Raw genomic sequence first — 24,619 nt, 5'->3', positions numbered from 1 at the left:
TCTGTTTAGGATTCTTTACCAAGATCTTAAGATCCTCAGAAATATTTGCTGATGTGAAAGTATCAAAGCAGATTTCTTGCCATTCCTCCCATTGAACATAATGATTGAGCTTGTTAAAACTTCTTTGGTTTCCTCATGCCCTTTCACCCTTTTTAATTAAAGGATGAGGATGGTGAGTGAAAGATGTCATAGACTCTGGGTCTGGAGTTCTCTCTTGTCCAGCAAGAGAGCGGACGCAGGATTGAAATGCAAGAGAGGCTAATGTCAAGGAAGAGACGAGACACGAGTAAGGGTCCTTGCTCGTTTTTATTAGGATCAGAAGGCTTACAAGCATGATGGACATGCACAAAGAGACTGTGAAACCGTGAACATTAACTCATGGGTGTGAGGGAAAGGGGCTTTTGAATATATTTGGCATTAGGGGTTTGGGTCAATACAAAACAAAGTCCTGGTGCCAAGCAGATGGTTGTTTACGGCAGGCATGAGTCTGTTTATCTTAGCTAGCCTAGGGAATAAGACAGAAAGAGCATGCTACCGTCAGGGTCAACAAGGCACCTTTCTTTTGCTAATTAGCTCCACTCTGGGCAACTTTGCCCTGCTGCCATCCATAGCCCTCTTTACCTGTTTACCTATTTTGGTCCTTCCTTCCTGTGAAAGCAGCTTTCTGCTATTGTACTATGTTGGGGGCTGCTTCCACCCTGAATACCTAATCTTGTTTACCTCATCTTGGATGTTTTCATCCTGAAATTTCCTATTCCTATACCTTTGTCCTATACTGGGGGCCTTTTCCCTGTTTACCTAATCTTTGATGCTTTCATTCTGTGGCTTCCTATTTCTTTATGCCTTGTTAACCCATGGGTGCAAGCTCAGGGAATTCCTAAGCTTATTCCACACAAAAAGATATCATGCAAATGTGTTTTAAGTTATTTCATCTTTCATTCATTAATATTGATTGAATGTTTATCCTTTGCCAGAAATTATTTTAGGCCTTAGGGTTATGGTAATGAACAAGACAAATGAGATATCTTCCCTCATGGAACTCACATTCTAGTGGAGTGCCTCAGACATAGAAAAATAAACTGGATATGACTCAAAGAATAAAATAAATATCCACGAGTCCCTACTACATCAAGACATGATTAGAGAAATAAATTGATGGAAGAAAGGAGACAAACCTTCCTTAAAGAAGAATTGCAAATATTTGCAGTTACTATCCCACATAGAATATGGGGCCTAATTCCTTTCATTTTGATTGTGAGCAGTATTTAGTGACTTGTTCCCAAATAATAGTGTATAGAAAGGAAAATAAAGTGATTTTATAAGGGAGAAACGTAGTAGACACTGTATTAACCAAGTGATCAAGGTTAATATCATGAGTGATAATATATGTTGATATCAGTTACCTGCTGATAACATGCAATAAGATGTACTTCTCCTTTGTGGTATTCTTCCCTAAAAGCCATAACCCCAGTATAATCATGAGAAAATTCATACAAATCCAAAGTGAGAAATATTATACAAAACACCTGTGAAAAATACTCTTCAAAAGTGTCAGAATCATGGAGAGTCATGAGAGAGTGAAAAAACTGTCACAGACTGGAAAAGATTAGGGAAACATGATGAATAATGCAATATGATGATATCCTGGATTGAATACTGGAACAGAAAAGAATGTTAGCAGAAACTGGTAAAATCCAAATAGACTTTTCAGTTTATTTAAGAATAGAGTCCTAACTGGGACACCTAGGTGGCTCAGTCGGTTAAGCATCCGACTCTTGATCTCAGCTCACAGGTCATGATCACATGGTTGTGAGTTTGAGCCCCACATTGGGCTCTGTGCTGACAGCACAGGGCCTACTTAGGGTTATCTTTCTCTCTGTCTCTATCTCTCTCTCTCTCTCTCTCCCTCCCTCCCTCCCTCCCTCCCCTTGCCCCGCCAAAATAAATAAACTTAAAAAAAAAAAAAGAATAGAGTCCTAAGATCAATTTCTTAGTTTTAACAAATGTATTATGGTTTTGTAATATGTTAACATTAGTGAAAGGGTATTATTACCAGGAAAGCTCCATATTATTTTTGCAACTTTTATGTCCATTTAAAATTACTTTTAAATAAACTTTTTATCACAAACTGAAAATAAAAAATAAAATTGTTTTTGGAAGCAAAATGTGTTATAAATTAGAGAAAACTGGTCAGTGCAATAGTGATTGACTGGCACAAGGATGCTGTCTCACCCAGAGTACCTGAAGAAGGTCTCTCTGACAGTTGATGAACTTGAGCTGAGCTCTGAATGAGGAGAATGAACCATCCATGAAGACATATGGGGAAAGAGCATTCTAGGTAGAAAGAACAACAAATGCCAGTGTCCTTAGACAGGTATGAAGATGGCTGTTCAGTGAACTGAAGGAGGAACAACATGGCAGGAAGACTGAATGGATGAGACTTCAGAGATGAGATCAGAGAAGTAGGAAGGGGACAGAATCTGTAGGGTATGTTGACTGTGGTAAGAACTTAGAGTTAGTCATAACTGCAGTATAAAGCCTTAATGGGATTTAAAATAGGTGAATATGATCTATGGATTGTATTTAAAAGACTCCATTGAAGAGGCTGTGGAAAGACAGTGGTGGCTCAAAGGTTGGGGAAGGAGGAAATGGTTTAGACTAGTGGCAAAGAGAAGAGGTTATTGAGTTGGAATGTCTTTTGGAGGCAGAGCTCATGCATTAGATATGAGAGAAGGTGGAAAGAAAGGAACCAAGGACAAGGCCTAGGTTTGTTGCTTGAGCAGCTGAGATAGGAAAGCAACACATTAGTTGGGGAGAGAAAGGAATGGACAGTTCTGTTTTGGCTTGTTATCTAAGAGAGGACATGAGATATACAGACATAAAATGCACAGCGGATTCGTGAGGCTGCCACTGACCATGTTGTTGACTAAGGATGTTGGAGAAGAGGGTAGTTCCCATAATACACCATCATGGAGCTCACAATAGATAATTGAACTTAATGAGTTTTTTGGGTTTTTTTTCTCTGTGCTCAATTATGACTGTGAACTTTTTGAAGGCAATGTACCCTTTATATCAAGGTCTCATGACCTCATGCCCAGTACCAAGTAAGGACACAACAAATGCACATTAATAGAAGTGTTTAATAGAACTAGTGACCCACCTCCTCAGATACAAGGAGCTCAAAATGGAAAGAAGCTACATAATGGTGATTTTTTACTTGGACTGCTTAGACAGGAATGAAGCTGATAATTGAGGGATTTATTCTTGGTTGGGGATGGAGAAAGTTTGCTGATATGTGACCAAATTATGGGAGGAAACCAATATCCCTCTACTATGTTATCTGGATTCCTCCATATGTAGGAGACTGAAAATGCTAGGAGATACTGTTCTGGATTAGTGCTCTTAAACTAGGCCAAACACTTGATTTAGCAAACAATGACAATCGTTTTAGTAATGCCTATGAATATTTTCATCTTGAGGTTGTTAGATTATCCAAAAACAAAAAACAAAAAAACCTACAAATAATAGATATGGCAAAACAATGGCTAGGAATATACATGGAACCACAAATTGCAATGAGTGGTGTGAATGAGAAGATTAAAAGTTGCTGTAGGTGTGCCTGGGAGGCTCAGTGGGTTGAGTGTCCAATTCTTGGTCTTCACCCAGATCATGGTCCCACGATCATGGGATCAAGCCCCACATTGGGCTCTGTGCTGGGTGTGGATCCTGCTTGGGATTCTCTCTCGCACGTTCTCTCTCTCCCTCCCTCCCTCCCTCTCTCCCCTTCTGCTCCTCTCCCCCACTCATGTTTTCTCTCTCTAAAATGAAAATTAGAAAAAAAAAGTTGCTGTAGATGAGAATACCAAAGGTGAAGGAGGGTGAAATTTATAATGAGGAACCACAGAAGAAAGCCTCTTCTGAGAAAAGGGCATTGACATGGAGAGTTTGAGGGTAAACAGTCCTGGGTCAGATAAAAAGTGTGGGGAACAACATCCCAGACAACAACAACAACAGCATGTAAAAGGCCTTAAGGCAATAAGTGTGGTGTTGCTCCCAAGAGTGAAAGTAGCACAGAGATGTTGGATCGCAAAGAGTGAGCAGAGTATTACAAGACATGGGTTGGAAAGGCAGCAGGGTCTGCTAGTTAGGGAACTCTTCATTTTATTCTGTGCTTTGAGAAGTCTTAAGAGAATTATCCTGAGAGCTTTAGCCAGTAAGTCTTCACATTTCTTACACAGCTGCTAGCCAGCTAAACCTGGTTGAAAGCAGTATGTTCAGGAAGGACAGCAACTGCTCAGTTAATAGAGCTAATGTTATCCATTAGGAAGGAGAGAATCCAGAGAGATGCATCTTGAGTGGCCAAGGGAGAGATTTGAAAAATGTCTTTTTAGTATTTTTCAATATTCTTGTCATCAAAATAGTTAATTTTTACAAAATTTCTAATAATGTTACCAAGTATTTGTGGAAAATTGCATAGGTATTTCAATGGGAAAAAACCCAACAACATATCTACATTATTTTTTAAGAAATATTGATTACTATTAAAAATGAAAACAGAACTTTTATATCAGGGAATATCATAAAAGCAGTCACTTAGACAAAAATATTGTTTACATTGAATTTAAAAACTCAATACATATAATTTGCATTTTTTGACATGCTGTTAATACTTAAAAAAATATGTCCTGTTAATGTCATTCCCGCCCATTCATTTTCTCAAGTTTGAATATTCAAAAGTATTTCTTTTATTCTTCATATTCATGTCTTCCTACTGGTTTTAAGTAAAGAGAATTTCTGGGAGAAGATTGTTATTTTTTACTTTTTGTATATAAGTTATTAATCGATATACACATGAATTATCTTCTCTGATGTGCCAATAAAAGCTTACCTTGAAATACTATTTAAACTTGAATTAGAATTCCTGGATAGCAAACAGAAATGAATCATATAATCCTCTTAAGTGTCTCTTTCTCTTGCTTACCAAGAATCTGAAGCAGATGTTCCGGGCTGATGATGACTTGGCCATTTACAATGTCAGGCTGAGGTCTCTGTGAGTCTCTAGGCTTTTTCTTCACAGTGACGAGATGAAGGTCCAGTTTTTGCTCTTTATGTGCATTTTAGACAGGATAAAAGGGGAAGCCCAAAGGATAAAAAGAGAGCTTGTGCTAACTGGAATTTACCTCCCCTTAAGGAGCTTATTTGGAAGAAGTCTTATCACAACTACTTCAGAAGAATTCTTTGGCTTATCTCTGTCTTCAGAGGCAATCTGTGAAATCTCCTTTTTTACTTGGACATATTTCTGTCACCAGCTAATAGGCTATTGGATAGGCAACAATCCATCAGGTATATTTAACTTAAAAATCATCAAAACAGGGGTGCCTGGGTGGCTCAGTTGGTTAAACGTCCACCTTTGGCTCAGGTCATGATCTCACAGTTCATGAGTTCTTACAGCCCTGTGTTGGGCTCTGTGCTGACAGCTCGGAGCCTGGATCCTACATCAGATTCTGTGTGTGTGTCTTTCTCACTGCCCCTCCCCCTGCTAATGCTCTGTGTGTGTCTCTCTCTCTCTGTCAAAAATAAACAAATATTAAAAAAAAATTTTGAACATTATCAAAACAGCACAAATTAAAGAAAATTGTCACCATTTTAATAATATATTCTTATGACTTTTGTTTTTTATAACTTACATATAATTTTCATACAATTTACTACAATTTCTATAAGGCAAAGAAGACAAGAAACACTAATTCAAGATTACACTTATAATCAATGCCATTCAAGCCAAAAGATTTATATATGTTATTTACTGAGAAAAGTTCATTGGAAAATGTTTTTTCATATTTTCCACGTTTGTACTTAGCAAGGTGGTTATTAGGTCCTTATGCTATACAAAGAGGCATTATATCAATTGGAGGTAGGCCATGAGAAATTGAGGACATATACTATATACCCTACAGCACCCACTAAAATATGTGTGTGTATCTAATAGCCAATAAAATAGATAAGATACACAAAATACACCTTTTAGAGATACAGAAACAAGTGAAAAGTGCCAAAAGGACAAATAGAAAATAGCAACATGATAGATTTAAACCCTAGAATATCAATAATTATATTAAATATATGTGATCTAAACACCCCAATTGAAAGTCAGAAATTTTCAGATTGGATAATAAAAGCAACACCCAACTATAACTATAGGCTGCCCAGAGAAGCCCATGTTAAACATAAAGAAAAATGAGGTTATAAATATGAGGAAAGAAAAGGATTGACTTAGGTACCACAAATGACAAGAAATCTAGAGTGGCATTGTACATATCAGACAAAGTAAATTATTGAGCAAAGAATATCACCTAGAAGAACAAGGGTCATTTCCTAAAGATAAAAGGATCAATTGAACAACAGGATAAAATGGTTCTAAATACTTATGTACCTAAAAACAGAATTCAAAATACAGGAAGCAAAACTTACAGATCTTTAAGAAGAAATAGACAAATTTATGGTTCATGTTGGAGATTAACACTCATCAGTCAATAATTGAGCACATAGAAACAAAAACAAAAAAAATGGAGGAGAGTGGAAAGATTCTATCAATCAACTTGATCTAAATGACATTTAGAGAAGATTCCACAGATGACAGAACAACCCACATTCTTTACAAGTGCACCAGAAACATTTACCAAGATAGATTACATGCTAGGCCCTAGAGTAAGGAAATTAGAATATAAGAAAAAGTTTGATGTTAGTAAAAAAAAAAAAAAAAACAACCCCTAAATATACTGTGAAAACAAGAGAGTTTACAGATCTGTGGGATCTGTAAAAAAAAAAAAAAACAACTCAGTTTATATGTTAAGAAACTAGAAGCAGCACAAATGAGACCCAAAGTAAGCAGAAAGGAAATAACGATCAGAGTGAAAATCAATGGAATAATACACAAAATGAAAAAAGTAAAGGCAGAGGTTTCCAATATCAGGAATAAGAGAGGTGATAAAATACAGACTCTCCAGATATTAAAAGAATTATAAGAATAAGGAATTATTATGAATAACTGCCAATACATTTGACAACTTAAATGAAGTAGACAAATTTCTTGAAATACACGTATACTAGAGCTCATTCAAAAGAAAAAATAATTTCAATGGCCCTATAATTGTTAAACAAATTGTATTTTTAGTTAAAATCCATTCCACAGATAAAATAAAACAAACAAACAAGAACCCTGGCCCAGATGGTTTGGGAATTCTTCCAAATAATAAAGGAGGAAATAATACCAATTTTACATAACTTTTCCAGAAAAATGAATAGTAGGGACCAAAAAACTTCTGTAGAGCCAACAATACTCTCAAAGTAAAAGCAAGACACAGACACTCAAGAAAACTATATCCCTCATACATATAAATGCAGATGGTATGATCATATATTTAGAAAATCCAGTGGAATCTACAAAATAGCTATTGGAGCTAGTAAGAAGTAATACTGAAAGAAAAAAGATCAACATGTAAAAATCATTTGTATTTATTTATATACGTACTAGCAGGAATTTTATCTAAAAATACTAATTATAGTACCAACTATATGAAATACTTAGGAATAAATATGGAAAAAGATGCACAAGACCTATAAAGTGAAAACAGTAAAACTTTGCTGAGAAAAATTGGAAAACTTAAAATAATGGAGAGATAAACCATGTTTATGGAACAAAGATCAATGTTAAGAAACCAATTCTCAAGGTAATTTATAGCTCTAAAACAGTCCTAATCAATATCTCAGCAAGTTTTTTTTTTTTTTGGAGATTGACAAATTTTCCTAAAATTTATATGGAAATTCAAAATATCTTCAATACCCCAAACTACCTTGATCAGGAAAAGAGTTGGGCAATTTATAGTGACTTTCAGATTTATCCTAAAGTTAATCTGTAAAGTGTTATGTTTGCATCAAGATAGATCAGTGGATAAGAACAGAGCCCAGAAATAAATCAACACACGTATAATCAACTGATTTTCAACACTAAATATAGTCAATTCTTTAGAAAAAGGACAGTAGTTTCAACAAATCGTTTATACACAAATTTTAAAAAATGAACTGTGATCAAAATGCGTATAAAAATATAACTCACAAAAGGGGTGCCTGTGTGGCTCAGTCAGTTAAGTGTTGGACTTCAGCTCAGGTCAGGATCTCACGGTTTTTGAGTTCAAGCCCTGTGTCGGGCTCTTTGCTAACAGCTCAGAACCTGGAGCCTGCTTCTGATTCTGTGTCTCCTCCTCTCTCCCTGTCCCTCCCATGCTCATGCTCTGTCTCTGCCTCTCAATAATAAATAAACGTTAAAAAAAAATTTAAAAAAGGTATAACTCACAATGAATCATTAGTTTGAGTTACAAATAACAGAAAACAAGTTGAAATAATGTTTAAAAATCATGAACTCTAAGGATTTTAGGATGTGTCATTGAATCTGAGAAAGAGTTAAATAAGAAGGCCTCAGAAGATATGAGCATTAGAGCACCTCCCATGAGGTTAGCAACAAGAGTCTATACACATTCCTGTAGAACTTCATCATTGACTTGACTCTGCTCTCAAGTCCTTGTCTCTCAGTTTAAATTCTAAATTCTTCCAAGAAGCAGTCTGATGAGCCTGTCTTTGTTCGAGTAGTTACCTTTGTTCCAATGAACCTAGTTTGGCATTGGGTTATAGTTATTACCATGACAGCTGTCAACTCATTTCTGTAACCCTGCACATGATTATAGGGGAAACAAGTTCCACAGAAGTGGTTCAAACCAATTGTTGTATAAATTTATGTAAATTTTAGTTTCATTACTTAATAGTGTAGACTAAAATTTAGGAAACAAGACATGAAAGCTGTAGTTGTTTTAAAATATGATTCTAAATTATCTCTATTTGATCTCATCCTGAAAAGGGAAAATTTTATTATAAATAAAAATGAGAATAAGTAAGTCTTAGTCTATTGAAACATACTTCTCCGAGGAATTGTCATTTCAGATATTTATGTATGTATTTATATCTTTATGCTCAATTGAATAAATATACAAACCTTAACCTTTTGCAGCTATTTCTGATGCAAAATTACACCCATGTGACCCTGATGAAATTGAAATTAGTGGTGACTGTGTTCGTAAGTATCAAATTTTATTTTTTTTAACAATTTATAAACTTACAATTTCAAAGTTGTTTTGTTTATTCATTTCTCTTGAGAGAGAGAGAGAGAGAGAGAGCGAGCATGAGCAGGGGGAGGGGCAGAGAGAAAGAGGGAGAGAGAGAATCCCAAGCAAGCTCCGTGCTGTCAGCCGAGAACCTGATTCAGGGCTCAGTCTCACAAACTGTGAGATCATGACCTGAGCTGAAATCAAGAGTTGGACACTTAACTGACTGAGCCACCCAGGTGCCCCCATTTCAATGGGTTTTTATGTTCTGTAACTTACTTAGATGTTAGTTATGCTATTTGACTTCACCTCAGTCTCATGACTATCAAAAATAAAAATCACTTTATCCTGCCTGTAAGGAATAGTCCTGGAATTAGCAAATATATGGAGTTGGGCATGTCATACCCTACAGATATTGGTAGAATTCTTTTATGGGGAAATATTTGGCAGTATATCGCAACAGTATTAAAAATGCACATATATTTGTCCTCAACAATTCCATTTTCAAAAGTCTAGCTTATAGAAATATTTAAAGAAGCATGTAAGTATTCTCTTTAAAACAGCATTTTTCTAATAATATGAAAAACTAAATTGCAAATATACAATAACTGCTGATGATTCAATATTTTCGGTGTACCCATGATAAAATATTCTATAAACAATATTAAAATTCAGGAATACATTCTTTGATATTAGTAAATATTAATAGCATACTGTAGTTAAGAAATCAAAATATGTAGCACAATCTCATTTTTATTTTCTGAAAGCGATTGCATTTATACCAAATAACTCTTGAAAGATAAACACCAAAAATGTTAATGGTACTCGTAATTTTTCTCCTCCTTCAAATCTGTATTTTTTTTTATTTTCTAAATTAAATTTTTAGAAGTTGTTTACAAACTAAAAAAATCCTATGTCAGTATTTCTTAAAATAACTCTAAATAGATCGCCTAATAAATTTATGATATCTATTTAAAGGATGAGAAGAGATTAAAATTATTATTGAAACCTTAGCGTTTTTGCGGGATATATTGGTCAAGTATATTGATGATGATATGAGAATATAATAAATGAATATGGGATTGTTGACATATAATTAACTAAGGTGTTTGATAAAATAAACCATAATGACAAAAAACAAATCAGGATAGATTATATAATATTTAGATACCAGTTCTAAAAATTAATGTGTTTTGCCTTTGAAAACTACCCTTATAATAATGCTCAAAATAAGGGGTGCCTGGGTGGCTCTGTCAGTTAAGGATTTGACTCTTGATTTTGGCTCAGATCATGATCTCACAGTTGGGAGGTCAAACCCCAACATGGGCTCTATGCTGGGCGTGGAAGCTGCTTAATAGTCTTCTTCCCCCTTGCTCTCTGCCCCTTCCTCACTTGCACTCTCTCTCAAAAAACAAAATAATAGCACTCAAAGTAAATCCCTCTGAATTGTTTTTCTATGTTCTATTCCAATTGTAAATGGATTTTCCAGCTCCTTTTTCTACTGTTCTTTAAACAAGTTATTATTTTATCTGAAAGTCTCAGTTTAATTAAACACTGTGATTTAAGTTCTTAAGAGAACAAAACAATATCCCTAATAATAGTAATATTAAACATAAAGTATATTTGTTATACTTTATATATAACCTGCGTAATAGGTTTGGATTATCTTTCTCATATACATATATTATAGTGAAATCGCTTTTCTTTTCTGAATAAGCAATAAATTTAAGCTATGTATGTATGTTGTACAGAAGGCTTATGCAATTATTGGAAAAAAATGCTATACAAAATCATACACAATCTGGGGAGATAACCCTTGAATGGAAATATTGAATCAAAAGTCAACAGCTTCAGGATAAAGTAGAGAATATGTTAACATATCCAGCAACTGTTAATATCAGAATTGACAAAAAGGTACAAGCAGAAATAATTTATCTCTTGTTTTTGCAAACTTTTGTTTTAAATATATGTTGACAAAGTTTCTTTCCTCTACATTGTTGTGAGCAATGATCTGTTTTTTCACCCAGATAGTTGATACCATTTAAAATAGTGATTCAAAATTTTAATTTTCATGAATTATTTTCTTTTCAGTTATCGGTCATCTCTTACTCTAAATAATCATTTACATAGATAGTTCTTCCCTGTTTGGAAATAAGTTGAACTTCTTTTTCCTAATTTATGTAAGAGGAAATTTTCCCTCATATATAATTTTTTTAAAAACCAATGTACTAAAGAGTAGTCTATTATTTCTTTCAAATGTGAACATAATGATTTGACCTCATGTTTAAGATGTTTGGCAAGGTATTTGTTACTTAGATTAGGAGTGCCTGGGTGGCTCAGTTAATCATCCAACTCTTGATTTTGGCTCAGGTCATGGCCTCATAGTTTGTGAAATTGAGCCCCGAGTTAGGCTCTGTGCTAACAACACGGACCCTGCTTGGTACTCTCTCTGCCCCTTCCCTGCTTGTGTGTTCTCTCTCTCTCTCTCTTTCTCTTTCTCTCTCTCTCTCTCTCTCAAAATAAAAAAACAACAATATTTATTACTCAGATTAGTTTGAAAAAAATTCATTTGCTACTCGGATTTTGTAATTGAATATCTAACAAAATAGCAAGTTAAAATATCTTAAAATACACAAGGTTATTTTTTCCCTTATATTTAGGTTAGAATCCCTCAGAGTTTTCAAAAATTTATGAGAGGACTAAAAAAATTACTTTTGCAACTATTGTAAAATGACCATGTATATCCTAAAAAAAATTTGTACATTTTAACACGTTTTAAATGTTGTAAAATTTATCACTTGGATATTTTTCTCTTTTCTAAAACAAAGGAAATTTAAAAAACTCATTTAGAAACATTTTAGATCCCTAAATTTAATCTTACAAATGACCAGAGATGAAAATTGCAAAATCTTCCCAAGTTCCTAGAGAAAATTTCAAACATTTTTAACATCAGAAAAATGAAAAGAGTAAGACTGTTGTTTAACACCTGATGTATTTCACTCAACAGTTTAATCAGTCCCGTAATGAGCTGCTCTTTCAACCCAGAGTAATGATGGGTTGAGTTATAAGAGGAAAATAGTAAGCCTTTTGAGTTTACATTATAATGACTTTTTTTTTTTTTTAAATGTTTATTTTTGAGAGAGAGAGAGAGAGAGGAAGCAGGGGAGGGGCAGAGAGAGAGGAAGACAGAATCTGAAGCAGGCTCCAGGCTCCGAGCTGTCAGCACAGAACCCGATGCGGGGCTGGAACTCACAAACCGCAAGATCATGACCTGAGCAGAACGAAGCTGGACATTCAACCAACTGAGCCACCCAGACACCCCTATAAATGACTACTTTTTAAGCAAGAAATTATAACGTAAAAAAAACCTTAATTTTATTTCTTTGTTCAATCTTTTAGAAAGGGAAATCTTTCATAAATCACTTCGAAGGAGGTGAATTACTTTTATGCTCAAGAGCTAGACTTCTTTCAAGGGTAGACACATCCAAAGTACATTAATATAAGCTTGATGAGCTGATAAGTTTCTCTGCTATCAATATTTCTGTGATTATTGGGTCAAAAATAAAAATGTGCTGCTTTGCTGATTGCTAGATAATAGTTATCTTTCTGAATGTATTTTACTTTTCTTAATATAAATCCCTGAGCCGCAGTCTCCATGAGCTTTCTGCTTGTCATTATCCATTCTTTAAGATGCCTGATTGATGACAGATTATACATTTTTTCCCCTCAGGTCAGCGGTTTGTCTCAGTGCCACCACCGCCCCCAGGAAGGCCAGAAGTTGTGGTGGAGCTGATTGAATCCAGGCTTTTCTGTAGGTGTGCTTTTGATGTTTCCCCTACAAGCACTTCGGTGGGATTTCTCATAACTTGGTCTAGGCTTTCTTCTCAAGAAATCAAAGAGGAGCTGAAGCAAGAGACCACAGTTCAGGCATTCTCTCTTTTAGAGCTGGATGGAATAAATCTCAGACTCGGAGATAGGGTATGTTCACATTTTTTTTTCTTTTCGTGAATGTATTGATTTTAAAAAATGAGTTTTTTAACATATCCTAAAAATACCTTCATCCCCAGAATACCAAGCACTAATGTTTTTCTTTTTCTTTTTTCCTTGGCAATTGTGCCAACTCAAATGATATTGGATGAGTCAGTATCTTAATGACTACATATGAATATCTGCTGTTACCATTTGCTGAATTATCAATGAACCCTTATAACTTGATGCCTCTTTCTGGTTTTAAAATGATATGTTTTTATTCTTGAAAAATATTTTCATTTTTTTAATGATGATGTCACTTATCCACTTTTAAATATATCTTAAATACAAAGTCTACAACACTTTGATTTATGTTGAGGTTTGAATAGGTAATATTTTTAAATTGTGGAATTTTTCTCGATTTTCAAGCAAGTTTTCAAATTGTTTAGTTTCTTATTATCTTTTATGCACAATCTACTATAAGTTAAGTACTTAATTACAATAGTTTACACATATTTTCCCCATAATTGTATTGCTAAATGATTATTCATAACTGTGTTCATAGATATTCTGTAGTGCTTCCATCTTTTTGTTGGAGAATCCACATGTACAAAGCTTAGCCATCGAAAGCCAAGAATTTTTTGCAGGCATTAAGGTATGTAGCCACGGGGATGGATCAGACAGATTACTTCTCTATCACTGTGTTTTCTATACTGTGATCTGTGGATGCTGGTTCCAAGACCTCATCACAGACTGAACACTGAGATCCGAGAGTCTATATTTTTGAAAAATTACCCAAATAATTCTAATGCACAGCACTGTTCGAGGGCCCCTGTTAATGAACTAAAATTGGAATATACTTGCATATTTTTTGAGAAATAGCTCAAATTAGAATAAAAGTGGGGCACTTGGGTAGCTCGTCAGTTAAATGTCTGACTTTGGCTCAGATCATGATCTTACACTTCATGAACTGGAGCCCCGCATCGGGCTCTCCACTGACATTGTGGAGCCTGCTTAGAATTCTCTCTCCCTCTCTTTCTCTCTGTCCCTCCCGAATTTGTGCTCTCTCTCTCTTTCTCTCTCTCTGTCAAAATAATTAACTTAAAAAAATTAAAAATGAAAGCTTTGTTCCCATAATTCATTCTATCACATGTCTAAAAGTTAGATTATTGATATTTAGTTAGCATGCAGGTCGGAAGACGAGTACCAGGTCAGGTACTGAAGCCTCTGACTAGAGTAAAATTGACCCAGAAATCTGGGCTCTATGAACTGTGAAGATGGAGGTAACTACACAAGGCAATGTCTGTGGTCACTGCTGGTATCATGGGAGGTCCAAGAACAGGATCTGCTGCTATTACAGCAGATGAGCAGTCATCCAGGGAATCCAGAAGTGGTGGAATGAATGGGGCAATATTATGAGGTCTAGGCAGACAGGCACTGTACACCCCCTGTGGTCTCAGCCACAGGACTGGAGTTTGACCTGGACTCATCTCTAGTTCAAGGACAAGATGAGACAATCAATAGATTGTGTGAATAGGACTCATAATAGATTGTGAGAGCCTAGACAAAAACTGGTCTGGAGAAAGTCCATTTATACACAGTAGGGACCAAGGAAGGAGTGAGAAGAGTAACCATGTTGTCAGAAGAGTATAATCACAGTAGGAGGAGAGAAGAGCTCATACCTCAGGGAGGCAGAACCTTTGGATCTCCATTGATGAACACTCAGCAAAAAACATCCGGGTCATTGGTCAGCCCCCAGGAGATGTTTCTAATTAGGCTAGTAGGGAGCTAGCCAAGAATTCAGACGGAGTAAAAACTTCCTGCCTCAAAAAAGGATTGGCCCATGAACTGGGGTGGGACCAGTCCTAGACTTCAGTAGTTAGTAATCCAACTAAGGAAGACAGAGGCTGCAACATAAGCTTGAGATATTTGAGGTGACAATGATATTTTGATTTATATATGCAAAAATACTTAGATTTCTAACTTATGTTAAGGGTGATATTAATCTCTCAGAATAAACACACTCATTTGTGAGTCAGTAAATGTTAACAAACAAATGAAAGAATATAGGCTTCTCTCTGTCTGTGCCCATTCCCCAGTGCCCATCCCAGAACCAGAATCATCAAGGCAGACTCCTACCAGACTGCCTACCATGTTGGGGAACCAAGTTATCCCTCAGTTCAGGGCAGTACAGTGACTCCGTGTACTCTGCTATGTGCTAATGTTTTTAAAGATTTGGTTTTCTCAGCCGTAGCAATCTCTTACTCGGCACATCCCCAAAGGCAAGGGAATTAAAAGCAAAAGTGAATTACTGGGACCTTATGAAGATAAAAAGCTTCTGCACAGCAAAGGAAACAACCAACAAAACTAAAAGGCAACCAACGGAATGGGAAAAGATATTTGCAAATGACACATCGGACAAAGGGCTAGTATCCAAAATCTATAAAGAGCTCATCAAACTCCACACCCGAAAAACAAATAACCCAGTGAAGAAATGGGCAGAAAACATGAATAGACACTTCTCTAAAGAAGACATCCGGATGGCCAACAGGCACATGAAAAGATGTTCAACGTCGCTCCTTATCAGGGAAATACAAATCAAAACCACACTCAGATACCACCTCACGCCAGTCAGAGTGGCCAAAATGAAGAAATCAGGAGACTATAGATGCTGGAGAGGATGTGGAGAAACAGGAACCCTCTTGCACTGTTGGTGGGAATGCAAATTGGTGCAGCCGCTCTGGAAAGCAGTGTGGAGGTTCCTCAGAAAATTAAAAATAGACCTACCCTATGACCCAGCAATAGCACTGCTAGGAATTTATCCAAGGGATACAGGAGTACTGATGCATAGGGGCACCTGTACCCCAATGTTTATAGCGGCACTCTCAACAATAGCCAAATTATGGAAAGAGCCTAAATGTCCATCAACTGATGAATGGATAAAGAAATTGTGGTTTATATACACAATGGAATACTACGTGGCAATGAGAAAAAATGAAATATGGCCTTTTGTAGCAACATGGATGGAACTGGAGAGTGTGATGCTAAGTGAAATAAGCCATACAGAGAAAGACAGATACCATATGGTTTCACTCTTATGTGGATCCTGAGAAACATAACAGAAACCCATGGGGGAGGGGAAGGGAAAAAAAAAAAAAAAAAAAAAAAAAGAGGTTAGAGTGGGAGAGAGCCAAAGCATTAGAGACTGTTAAAAACTGAGAACAAACTGAGGGTTGATGGGGGGTGGGAGGGAGGGCAGGGTGGGAGGGAGGGCAGGGTGGGTGATGGGTATTGAGGAGGGCACCTTTTGGGATGAGCACTGGGTGTTGTATGGAAACCAATTTGACAGAAAATTTCATATATTAAAAAATAAAATAAAAAAAAAAAATAAAGATTTGGTTTTAATCTTATTAAATTGAAAATTTCAGGGCTTAAGTTATTACTCCCAGCTTATTTAGCAAAATAGGAGCTGTTAAGAAAAATGCTCTTGTAAAATTTTATCTTAGGAATAAATTCTATTTTGATATGACTACATATTTTCTTATACCAGTTACACCCTGAATTAAGCACTATATCAGAAGATGGGAAAGAATATCGCCTGAAGATAGAGAGCACAGTACCTGTCATTTGTTCTGAATTCAGCGAGCTTGACCAGGAATGCAAAATCTCATTAAAACTGAAAACTGTTGATCAAGGTAATACACTAAATTCACTTAATTTTATTACTGGATTTCAAATAATAATTAATGCTTTTTTTTTCTTCTAGAAAAAGTCACTGGAGAGTATGCATATAATGAATTATGTTGTGTGTTTACATCAAATTATAGCTCAGCCATATTAATGATATGGGTCCATATTATTGACTGTCAAAACAGTCTATGTTGCAATTCACATTTATCCTTCCTGGGCTCATAGCATGTATTAAAAAAAAAAAAAAAAACAGTGATGAACAACTCATCATCATCATCTTTTTCTTCCTCCTTTTCATTCTCATCCTCCCACTTACTTTTTTCTTTGCTTTGTTTTCAGAGATGGAGAGACAAACTGCTCTTTAAGATTTTCCAAATACCCCTAACTAGGGAGGTATGATATGTTATATTAACATAAATTCAAGCTTATGCAACATGGGTCTCCTAATACAGTCTTTATACTTCTCTCCTTAATGTAAGCTTGTGTTTGAGACCTTTTGTTATAAAATTGTATTTAAATTACAAATTACATAGATTGTGTGATGCATGGCTGCACATATGTCACTGTCACAGCCATATAGGGAGAGATGAAATTCTCCCAAAGGACACGATAGATTATGAGAGGACAAAGCATGGATGGCGGTGATTGGGTTTAGTTGAATTCTGTTTCTCCCTCTAAGACTTTGAGGTAGAAACCAAAGCACATAAGAGATATATAAATTAGAATATGACTTTTAAGAGAGATTCTGTTTACATACCTTTTCACCATAGGACATAAAATTTTATGTAATAAATATACCAAATACGATGTGTCTAGGTCTTCAGGTCTCTATTATACCTAATTAAATCAGAGAAGCAAAGGATAAAAATGTTTGAAGAGAGAGTCCCATGGGAATGATACACCCAGAAAAGAGATGGATGTACAAATAGAGAGAAGCATTGGGAGATGCTGTCTCAAGACAGGTGACAGTAAACAGGCTTAGGTAATAAATGCCCAGCCACTCATTCAGATTTCAGGAGCATTGTGAGCAACACTGTGTTTTGAAATTCAGCACAGAAATATGCAATTAAACCCTCTCTCTCAGACTGTTTGACATAATTTTACTTCAAACTACGTGTGAAAAGTATATTTGGTAAATTTTACTACAGCTTATGGGGGAGAATAGGAAGAGGATGATGTTAATATGACCCTTTTCAAACTTGTGTCAGGCAGAGATTTTCTTCAGCTGCAAGTATACTTTAAACTATATTTGTGTGCTCTCAATTCTTGCAGCAAGAAAGGCATTATTATAATAATACAAAAGCAATATATATCTACATTTTAGGAGTTTGCATGTCCCTGCTATTTGTCAGTTAAAAATAATTTCCCTTTTTTTCTGGAGGAGAATTTCTGGATTTCATTCTGGATTTGCTTCATCTTATCTTTTTTAAGTGTATTTTCATTGCATATCTACTTCCACAGAGCTCAAGTGGGTATCTCTTAGTGTATTTCCACAACTACTATGCTACTTTTTCACAGGCTTATAGAGAGCAATACTTGGCCCTCATACCGTGGACCAGGGGAAATGATGTCACGGGTTATATCCAAGCCAGATATATTCCACAGTGACTTTAGGGAGCCAGCTAAAAATTTGGATGTTTCTGTTATTTTTTATGTGCATAATAACAGTATGCATTTCCATGGAAAAAAATGCATAAAGAGGAACTTTTTTTTTCAGTAATTTTGAATCTAGTGCAGTGTCCTACATCAGACCAATATAATTTTACACCTGAAAATCATGTGTGGAAGAAAAGACGATAGAAAAGTTTTCAACAACAGCCACTTTTTTCTAGATCTCAGAAGGATTTTGTAATTACTAATAAGATATGATAGCAGACTTCCCTTGTTACCGGTTTTTGAAATAATCTATCCTTTTTGTTTACTTACACAAATTCCTGAAGTTCCTTTCTCTCTTCTGTTACTATTTTTTTTTCTAAATTATTGTTTTCTGTCCTTTTTTCCATAGGAAAGGAAGCTTCTCAAGGTTCTGAATATATTGAGACATTTGGGAGATAAAAAGCAATAGAGAGTTTATTACTTGTGTGGAATTACTTAATTTATTTTAATTTTTCTATTTTTAAGTTGATGATCCAATAATCATCTGTACTAATAACCATTGCTATCACTCAACGATGGATAGAACATGAGTACAAACCCTATGAAATATTACAGATATATCTGGACCCAAGGCACAATTGATGCAGAAAGACATCAAACTTTGCTTTTTGGTGGTGAAATTATGATTTTTTTGCACAAACAATAAATTTTATATATTGCTTTGAATTTTATGAAGGTGCATATGGATTTATAACCTTATTGAAAATAGTACTATGTATACATATATATTGAAGTTGATTAATTACTTATAAAAATCAAATAGAGTTCAATACCTTTAGACAAAATTTACACATTCAGACAAAATTACAACCATATTTTTTAAATAAGAGAAAATGAGAATAATATCTCGATTCAATTTTCCATGTTAATCAAGTTATTACATGCTTTTGTTGGTATATTTCCTTACAAAAATTCTCAATGTATTTTTTCACAAAATAGGTACAGAACAGCTAGGTTTAAACTTGGCACTGTCTTCCTGTCACGTGGACCTTCACCAGACATCATCCTGTGCTAATGGATCCTGTAACCATGCTTTTGTGTCCTACACTGCTGTAACAGATTTTTCTCGAGACGGAGATAGAATCACAAACATTGTAGTGGAACCTATAGTTAATGAGGATTTCCTGTGGAACAGCTACATTCCAGACAGCATCCAGGTTGACAAATTACAAAAATATCTTCACAATTGAAGCTTTAAAAAAGATATATTTATTTGAGCAATACATCTCATAAACGTTTCATTTCAAAATTACTTAATAAGTTTTTTCCATTTTAAATGATTCAGTTTTCTATAACTATGATAAAAGCAATTATTTGAAAATTCATTGAGATTGCTAAGCTATTTATTGTATGTCACTAAATACAATTAATGATAATATTTACCAAAAATATCTTTGCTTTTAAGATCAAAGTAAAGGATGTCCCAACTGCTTACTGCTATTCATTTACTGACCCACATATAATTACATTTGATGGCAGGTAATTTCCTGAAAGTTTTTTTCTTTTAATAGTTTTTGCTTCTTTTGGAATTTGCTGTTGTTTTGTTTCTAGTCCTATTCACAAAGATTAGAAAGGAAGGCATGTATAGATAACACTGGCTTGTTTCAAAATACTGATTTATTTGTGTGAAATGTTTTTGCCTTAAACTTTAGCTTTTGGTAAATATACAGATTTGTAGTGAGTCTGTATTTGTAAAAATGAAGATTCTTACAAATATGAATAGTCATTTTAATTTGATCATTCAGTTATTTTTAATAATGATTAAAATATTTGCTCTAGAGATATTTACTATATTGCATTTCTGCAAGATACTGAAATAATCTTTTTGGTTTAGGCAAGATGATTAAACTAACACAAAATTATTTAAAAAGCTAAACACTTCTAAAAAACTAAACACTTCTAATTCATGACAATGATACTCAGGGGGGAAACTATTGTGGCTATCATAAATACCTAAATATCTTCTTCTAGAATGCAAATGAAATGGGCTAAATGGCCAAAAAGTAATCTAAGCTATCTTGCTATTAATATCTGCCTATAAGGATTTAAACTCAGTTTATACTCTTCTGGGGAATATGTGATTTTAAGATGTCCCTAAGAAAATTTTAAGAACACCTCTTTGGTGAGTCAAAATTTTCTTCATGACATAAGGTAATTTATTCTTTTTAAGATCTTTTTTTTTTAATTTTTTTGGGGGAGGTTATTTATTTTTGAGAGAGAGAGACACACAGTGTGAATGTGGAGGGGCAGAGAGAGTGGAAGACACAGAATCTGAAGCGGTTTCCAGGCTCTGACCTGTCAGCACAGAGCCCAACGTGGGCCTCGAACTCATAAACGGTGCATTCAGACCTAAGCTGCAGTCAGACGCTTAAATGACTGAGCCACCGAGGCACCCTTCTTTTTAAGATATTTTTAATGTCATCATTGTCCGTAAAATTATTCAATATGAACAAATAGAGATAGAAATCCTCCATAGCAAGTGATACTCTGAAAGTTTGAACAAGTATTAAAAAGTAGAAATTGATCCCACCTTAAAGAATCCTTTATGGTTATGATGAAAACTTAAAACTTTTAGTGGAAAAACCTCCAAGAATAGCGGGATTGATTTAATCAGCTATAATTCAACAAGATTAATTGTGCAAGGAGTGACAATCCCTGTTCTAAATGCTGGGGGTGTGGCGGGGCATAGAACAAACGTGCCCTCTCTCATGCAGCTTACTTCTATAAAGCAAAAGAGAGATATGCATGATTAATAAGTAAAATACATAGTGTATCTGAGTAAACTTATAATAAGTAAGTAAACTTATAAATAAGTTTAACACACATTGTTTTTGCTTAATGTATTATTGTGGTATTTTATACCAATTCTTAATGCAGTTGATTTTTATTAATGCCAGGGTATATGATAATTTCAAGACTGGAACATTTGTGCTTTATAAGAGTATGTCACGTGATTTTGAAGTCCATGTACGCCAGTGGGACTGTGGAAGCCTTCACTATCCTGTGTCCTGTAACTGTGGGTTTGTTGCCAAAGAAGAAGGTGATATAGTTACTTTTGATATGTGCAGTGGCCAGCTACATGAATCACAGCCATATTTATCTGTAAAGAGCCAAGATGCAACCAGCAATATCAAGATAAGTGAATCTTACTTAGGAAGAAAAGTCACAGTATGTATGATTCTTCACGGTTGAAAGTATTTTTCTTTTTTTTTCCTACAGATTTTGGATTGATTTCTGAACTTGTTTTCATCTCTATTAAATTAAGAGTTATCTTTTTTTTTTTTTTTTTTTTTTTTTTTTTGCATTAGGGTTTTTTTCCCCCTAAATAAAGCTTTAGGGGAAGGATCTAAGAAGGAATAATACCTTTTTTCAGTTTTCCGTACACATTTAGACACAACATAGTTAAGTCTTTGTCAAATCTAAGCAGCCTTATTTTAAGATTTCAATATGCTAACTTGGTAAGTTATTCCTAAAAAATATTTTTCACAGTGCCTAATAAATCATATATTAGGGATTAAATATATAGTTAAGAATAAATATTCAGGAATAGTTAGAAATATAGAGTTTTCATTCTTGCATCAAGATATATTGAACATATATAAATAAATTCAACACACTGTTTTGTATTTAATGTATTTAATGTGTTATTTTATACCAACTCTTAATGCAGTTGATTTATTTCTGTATTGCAGATCTGGTTTTCTTCTGGAGCATTTATCCGTGCTGATCTTAGTGAATGGGGCATGAGTTTAACAATCCGAGCCCCTAGCTTAGACTATAGAAACACTTTGGGACTTTGTGGCACCTTTGATGAAAACCCAGAAAATGATTTCCATAATAAAAATGGGACCAAAATTAGTTCAACTTTTAATGATTGTGTTGCTTTTATTAATGAATGGAGGTAAGAAAGTAAATTATTTTCATTTGTTATTGTATTCATGTTAGAGTTTAAGTGAGGGTGACATGGGGGCGCCTGGGTGGCTCAGTCACTAAAGCATCTGATTTCATCTCAGGTCATGATCTCGCGTTTTGTGAGTTCTAGCCCCTCATTGGGCTCTGTGCTGACAGGTCGGAGCCTGGCCTGCTTTGGATTCTGTGTCTCCCCCTCTCTGTGCCCCTCCCATGCTCATGCTCTGTTTCTCTCTGTCTCTTAATAAGAAATAAACATTAAAAAAAAATTAAAAAATAAATAAATGAATGGTGACACAGTATTCTGTGGGTTTTTGTTTTTGTTTTGTTTGTTTGTTTGTTTTTCAACACATTACTGAGAAAAAAATGTTCTTGTCCAAATTACTATTCTTTTCTCTTTTGCACTTGGAAGGATTTTGCCAGGGAAAAGCATGTTTGACACAATGCCAATTTCTCCGCCATCATCTGGAAAACAATCCTATTGTAGCTGCTCTCTGACTAAGTCATTATATCCTTCTGATCACCTGGACAGTGTTTCTCAACCAGAGATCGTTTCAGGTTGCAGAGATCTCAAACATGTCAAATTCTCTTTCCTGATACCAGAACTAGATGTCACCTCTGAATATATTAATTCAGAAGCTCTTACCAGAGGGATAAATGAGTATGCATTTGAAGAAAATAATGTGAATTTCTTTCCTCAAGAAAAAAAGCACATGAACCTAACCAAACTGGACTTAGATTTACAAACACATCCTGGAAATGAAAAACAACACACACCAAACACTTCGGACAATGGGAAACGGACCCAGGACCAGGGTAGCCGCAGCCAAGAGATGAGGTGGGATCCACAAAACAGATGGAAACGGCAAAACATAAATTATGAGTTTCTTCCTATGTTTGCTTTACGAAGTCTCAGCCAAAGTGACCTAGAAGAATTCACTTATTTCTTCCCTGAGGACCATTCTGAGGATGTCCACCAAGAGTTTGTCCCTACGTGGCCCACACCCTCTGGTCTCACTGAATACAGCACCTTGGCACTGTGCCAGCAGACTCTTGGTAACTCCAGCATAGGAAGACACTGTCTTGCCTTTCTGGGCAAGAGCCTAGACATTGCTATAGATATGTGCATTAAGGATGTTCTCCTAAAAGATGACCTTAGCTGGACAGAAGCAGCTGTGGCTCTTTTAGAAAATGAATGTGAAAGGAGAATTTTGGAAGAGGGGAAATACAACACAGAAGAATATGGCAAGTCAATTGAAGTCGTTCTCTCAGTACTAAAATGCCCCAATTTATGCAATGGCAATGGGCAGTGTATGGAATGGGGATGTGTATGTTCCCCAGGCTTTAGTTCCTATGATTGCAGTGATTCCCATGGTGAGTAAGTACCCTCCAACTTTGATATTGTGTATGTCATTTGATTATGAAAACTTATTTGTTCTCTCTTACCTTCTGTATTTTGACAGGGTTCCTTCAGATTATGTTGGGAAAAGAATGTAAATTATATTAAGCAATACTATTAGTAATAATTCTTCCAAAGTGTCTCATCTTACTTATAGTGAAAGCTGGGGTACTGATAATAGCCTATAAAGCACAATATGTTCAGGCACACCATATATCTTCAAACTCATCCCCTACAACTAAAACCCTCACTTATTTTACTCCACCCACTTTGGTTTCTGTAACACTAGGTTCTCTTGACCTCAGGGCCTTTGCATACAGTTCATCCCTCTACTGGTAGAGAATCATTATTTCTCTAGAACTCACATTCAGTGTATTTTGAGTACTGTGTTTATAATATTTTACTAATTATACCAATTTGCTTAATATTTTCACTAACCCATCTACGTGGCACAAACTATTTTGTATCTCAGTATATAAGAGAAAGAAATTTCTAAAAGTCAATTGGATTTCATTAGCTATTAAACCAGTAACTCCTGATTTTCTTCTACCCCCACCATCCTGCCCTTTTCCATCTCAGTAAATGTAAACTTCACTCCTCTGATTGTTCATGTTAAAAACTTGTAGTCATTTTGGCTTCTCATTTTTTTTTTTCATGCCTCATGTTTTAGTAGCAAATCCAGCTCTAGATTTGAAGAATATCATCTCTTTCCCTGCAATAACTTAATCCAAGCTACTATTATATCTCACCTGGATTATTATAGATTCTCTCAAAGTTTATTTTGCATATAACAGCTAAAGAGATCCCTTTGAAATGATAGTGAGATCACAGAACTCTTGCT

General features: G+C 35.2%; 1 protein-coding gene across 5 annotated transcripts in view; it reads left to right on the top strand.

Moving 5' to 3' along the window:
• The window catches only part of VWDE (von Willebrand factor D and EGF domains), a 78,161-nt gene that overhangs the window by 12,916 nt on the left and 40,626 nt on the right, over window positions 1–24,619 (top strand). For all 5 annotated transcript variants that reach the window (XR_013553565.2, XM_078441858.2, XM_078441842.2 and 2 more), the window contains 9 exons: window positions 9,062–9,127; window positions 12,886–13,133; window positions 13,690–13,779; window positions 16,675–16,819; window positions 19,410–19,627; window positions 19,876–19,949; window positions 21,368–21,638; window positions 22,163–22,371; window positions 22,792–23,753. Coding sequence is in view for 4 of the 5 variants with exons in the window: in XM_078441858.2 (XP_078297984.2) it covers window positions 9,062–9,127; window positions 12,886–13,133; window positions 13,690–13,779; window positions 16,675–16,819; window positions 19,410–19,627; window positions 19,876–19,949; window positions 21,368–21,638; window positions 22,163–22,371; window positions 22,792–23,753 (2,283 nt within the window). In the remaining variant the exon portion in view is untranslated. The remainder of the gene's footprint in view (window positions 1–9,061; window positions 9,128–12,885; window positions 13,134–13,689; window positions 13,780–16,674; window positions 16,820–19,409; window positions 19,628–19,875; window positions 19,950–21,367; window positions 21,639–22,162; window positions 22,372–22,791; window positions 23,754–24,619) is intronic.

This window comes from Panthera onca, chromosome A2 (assembly GCF_046562875.1).
Source record: "Panthera onca isolate mPanOnc1 chromosome A2, mPanOnc1 haplotype 2, whole genome shotgun sequence".
Classification (NCBI taxonomy): domain Eukaryota; kingdom Metazoa; phylum Chordata; class Mammalia; order Carnivora; family Felidae; genus Panthera; species Panthera onca.
The sequence above is the reverse complement of the archived record's forward strand: the minus strand, read 5'-3'. Positions and strand labels throughout refer to the sequence as shown.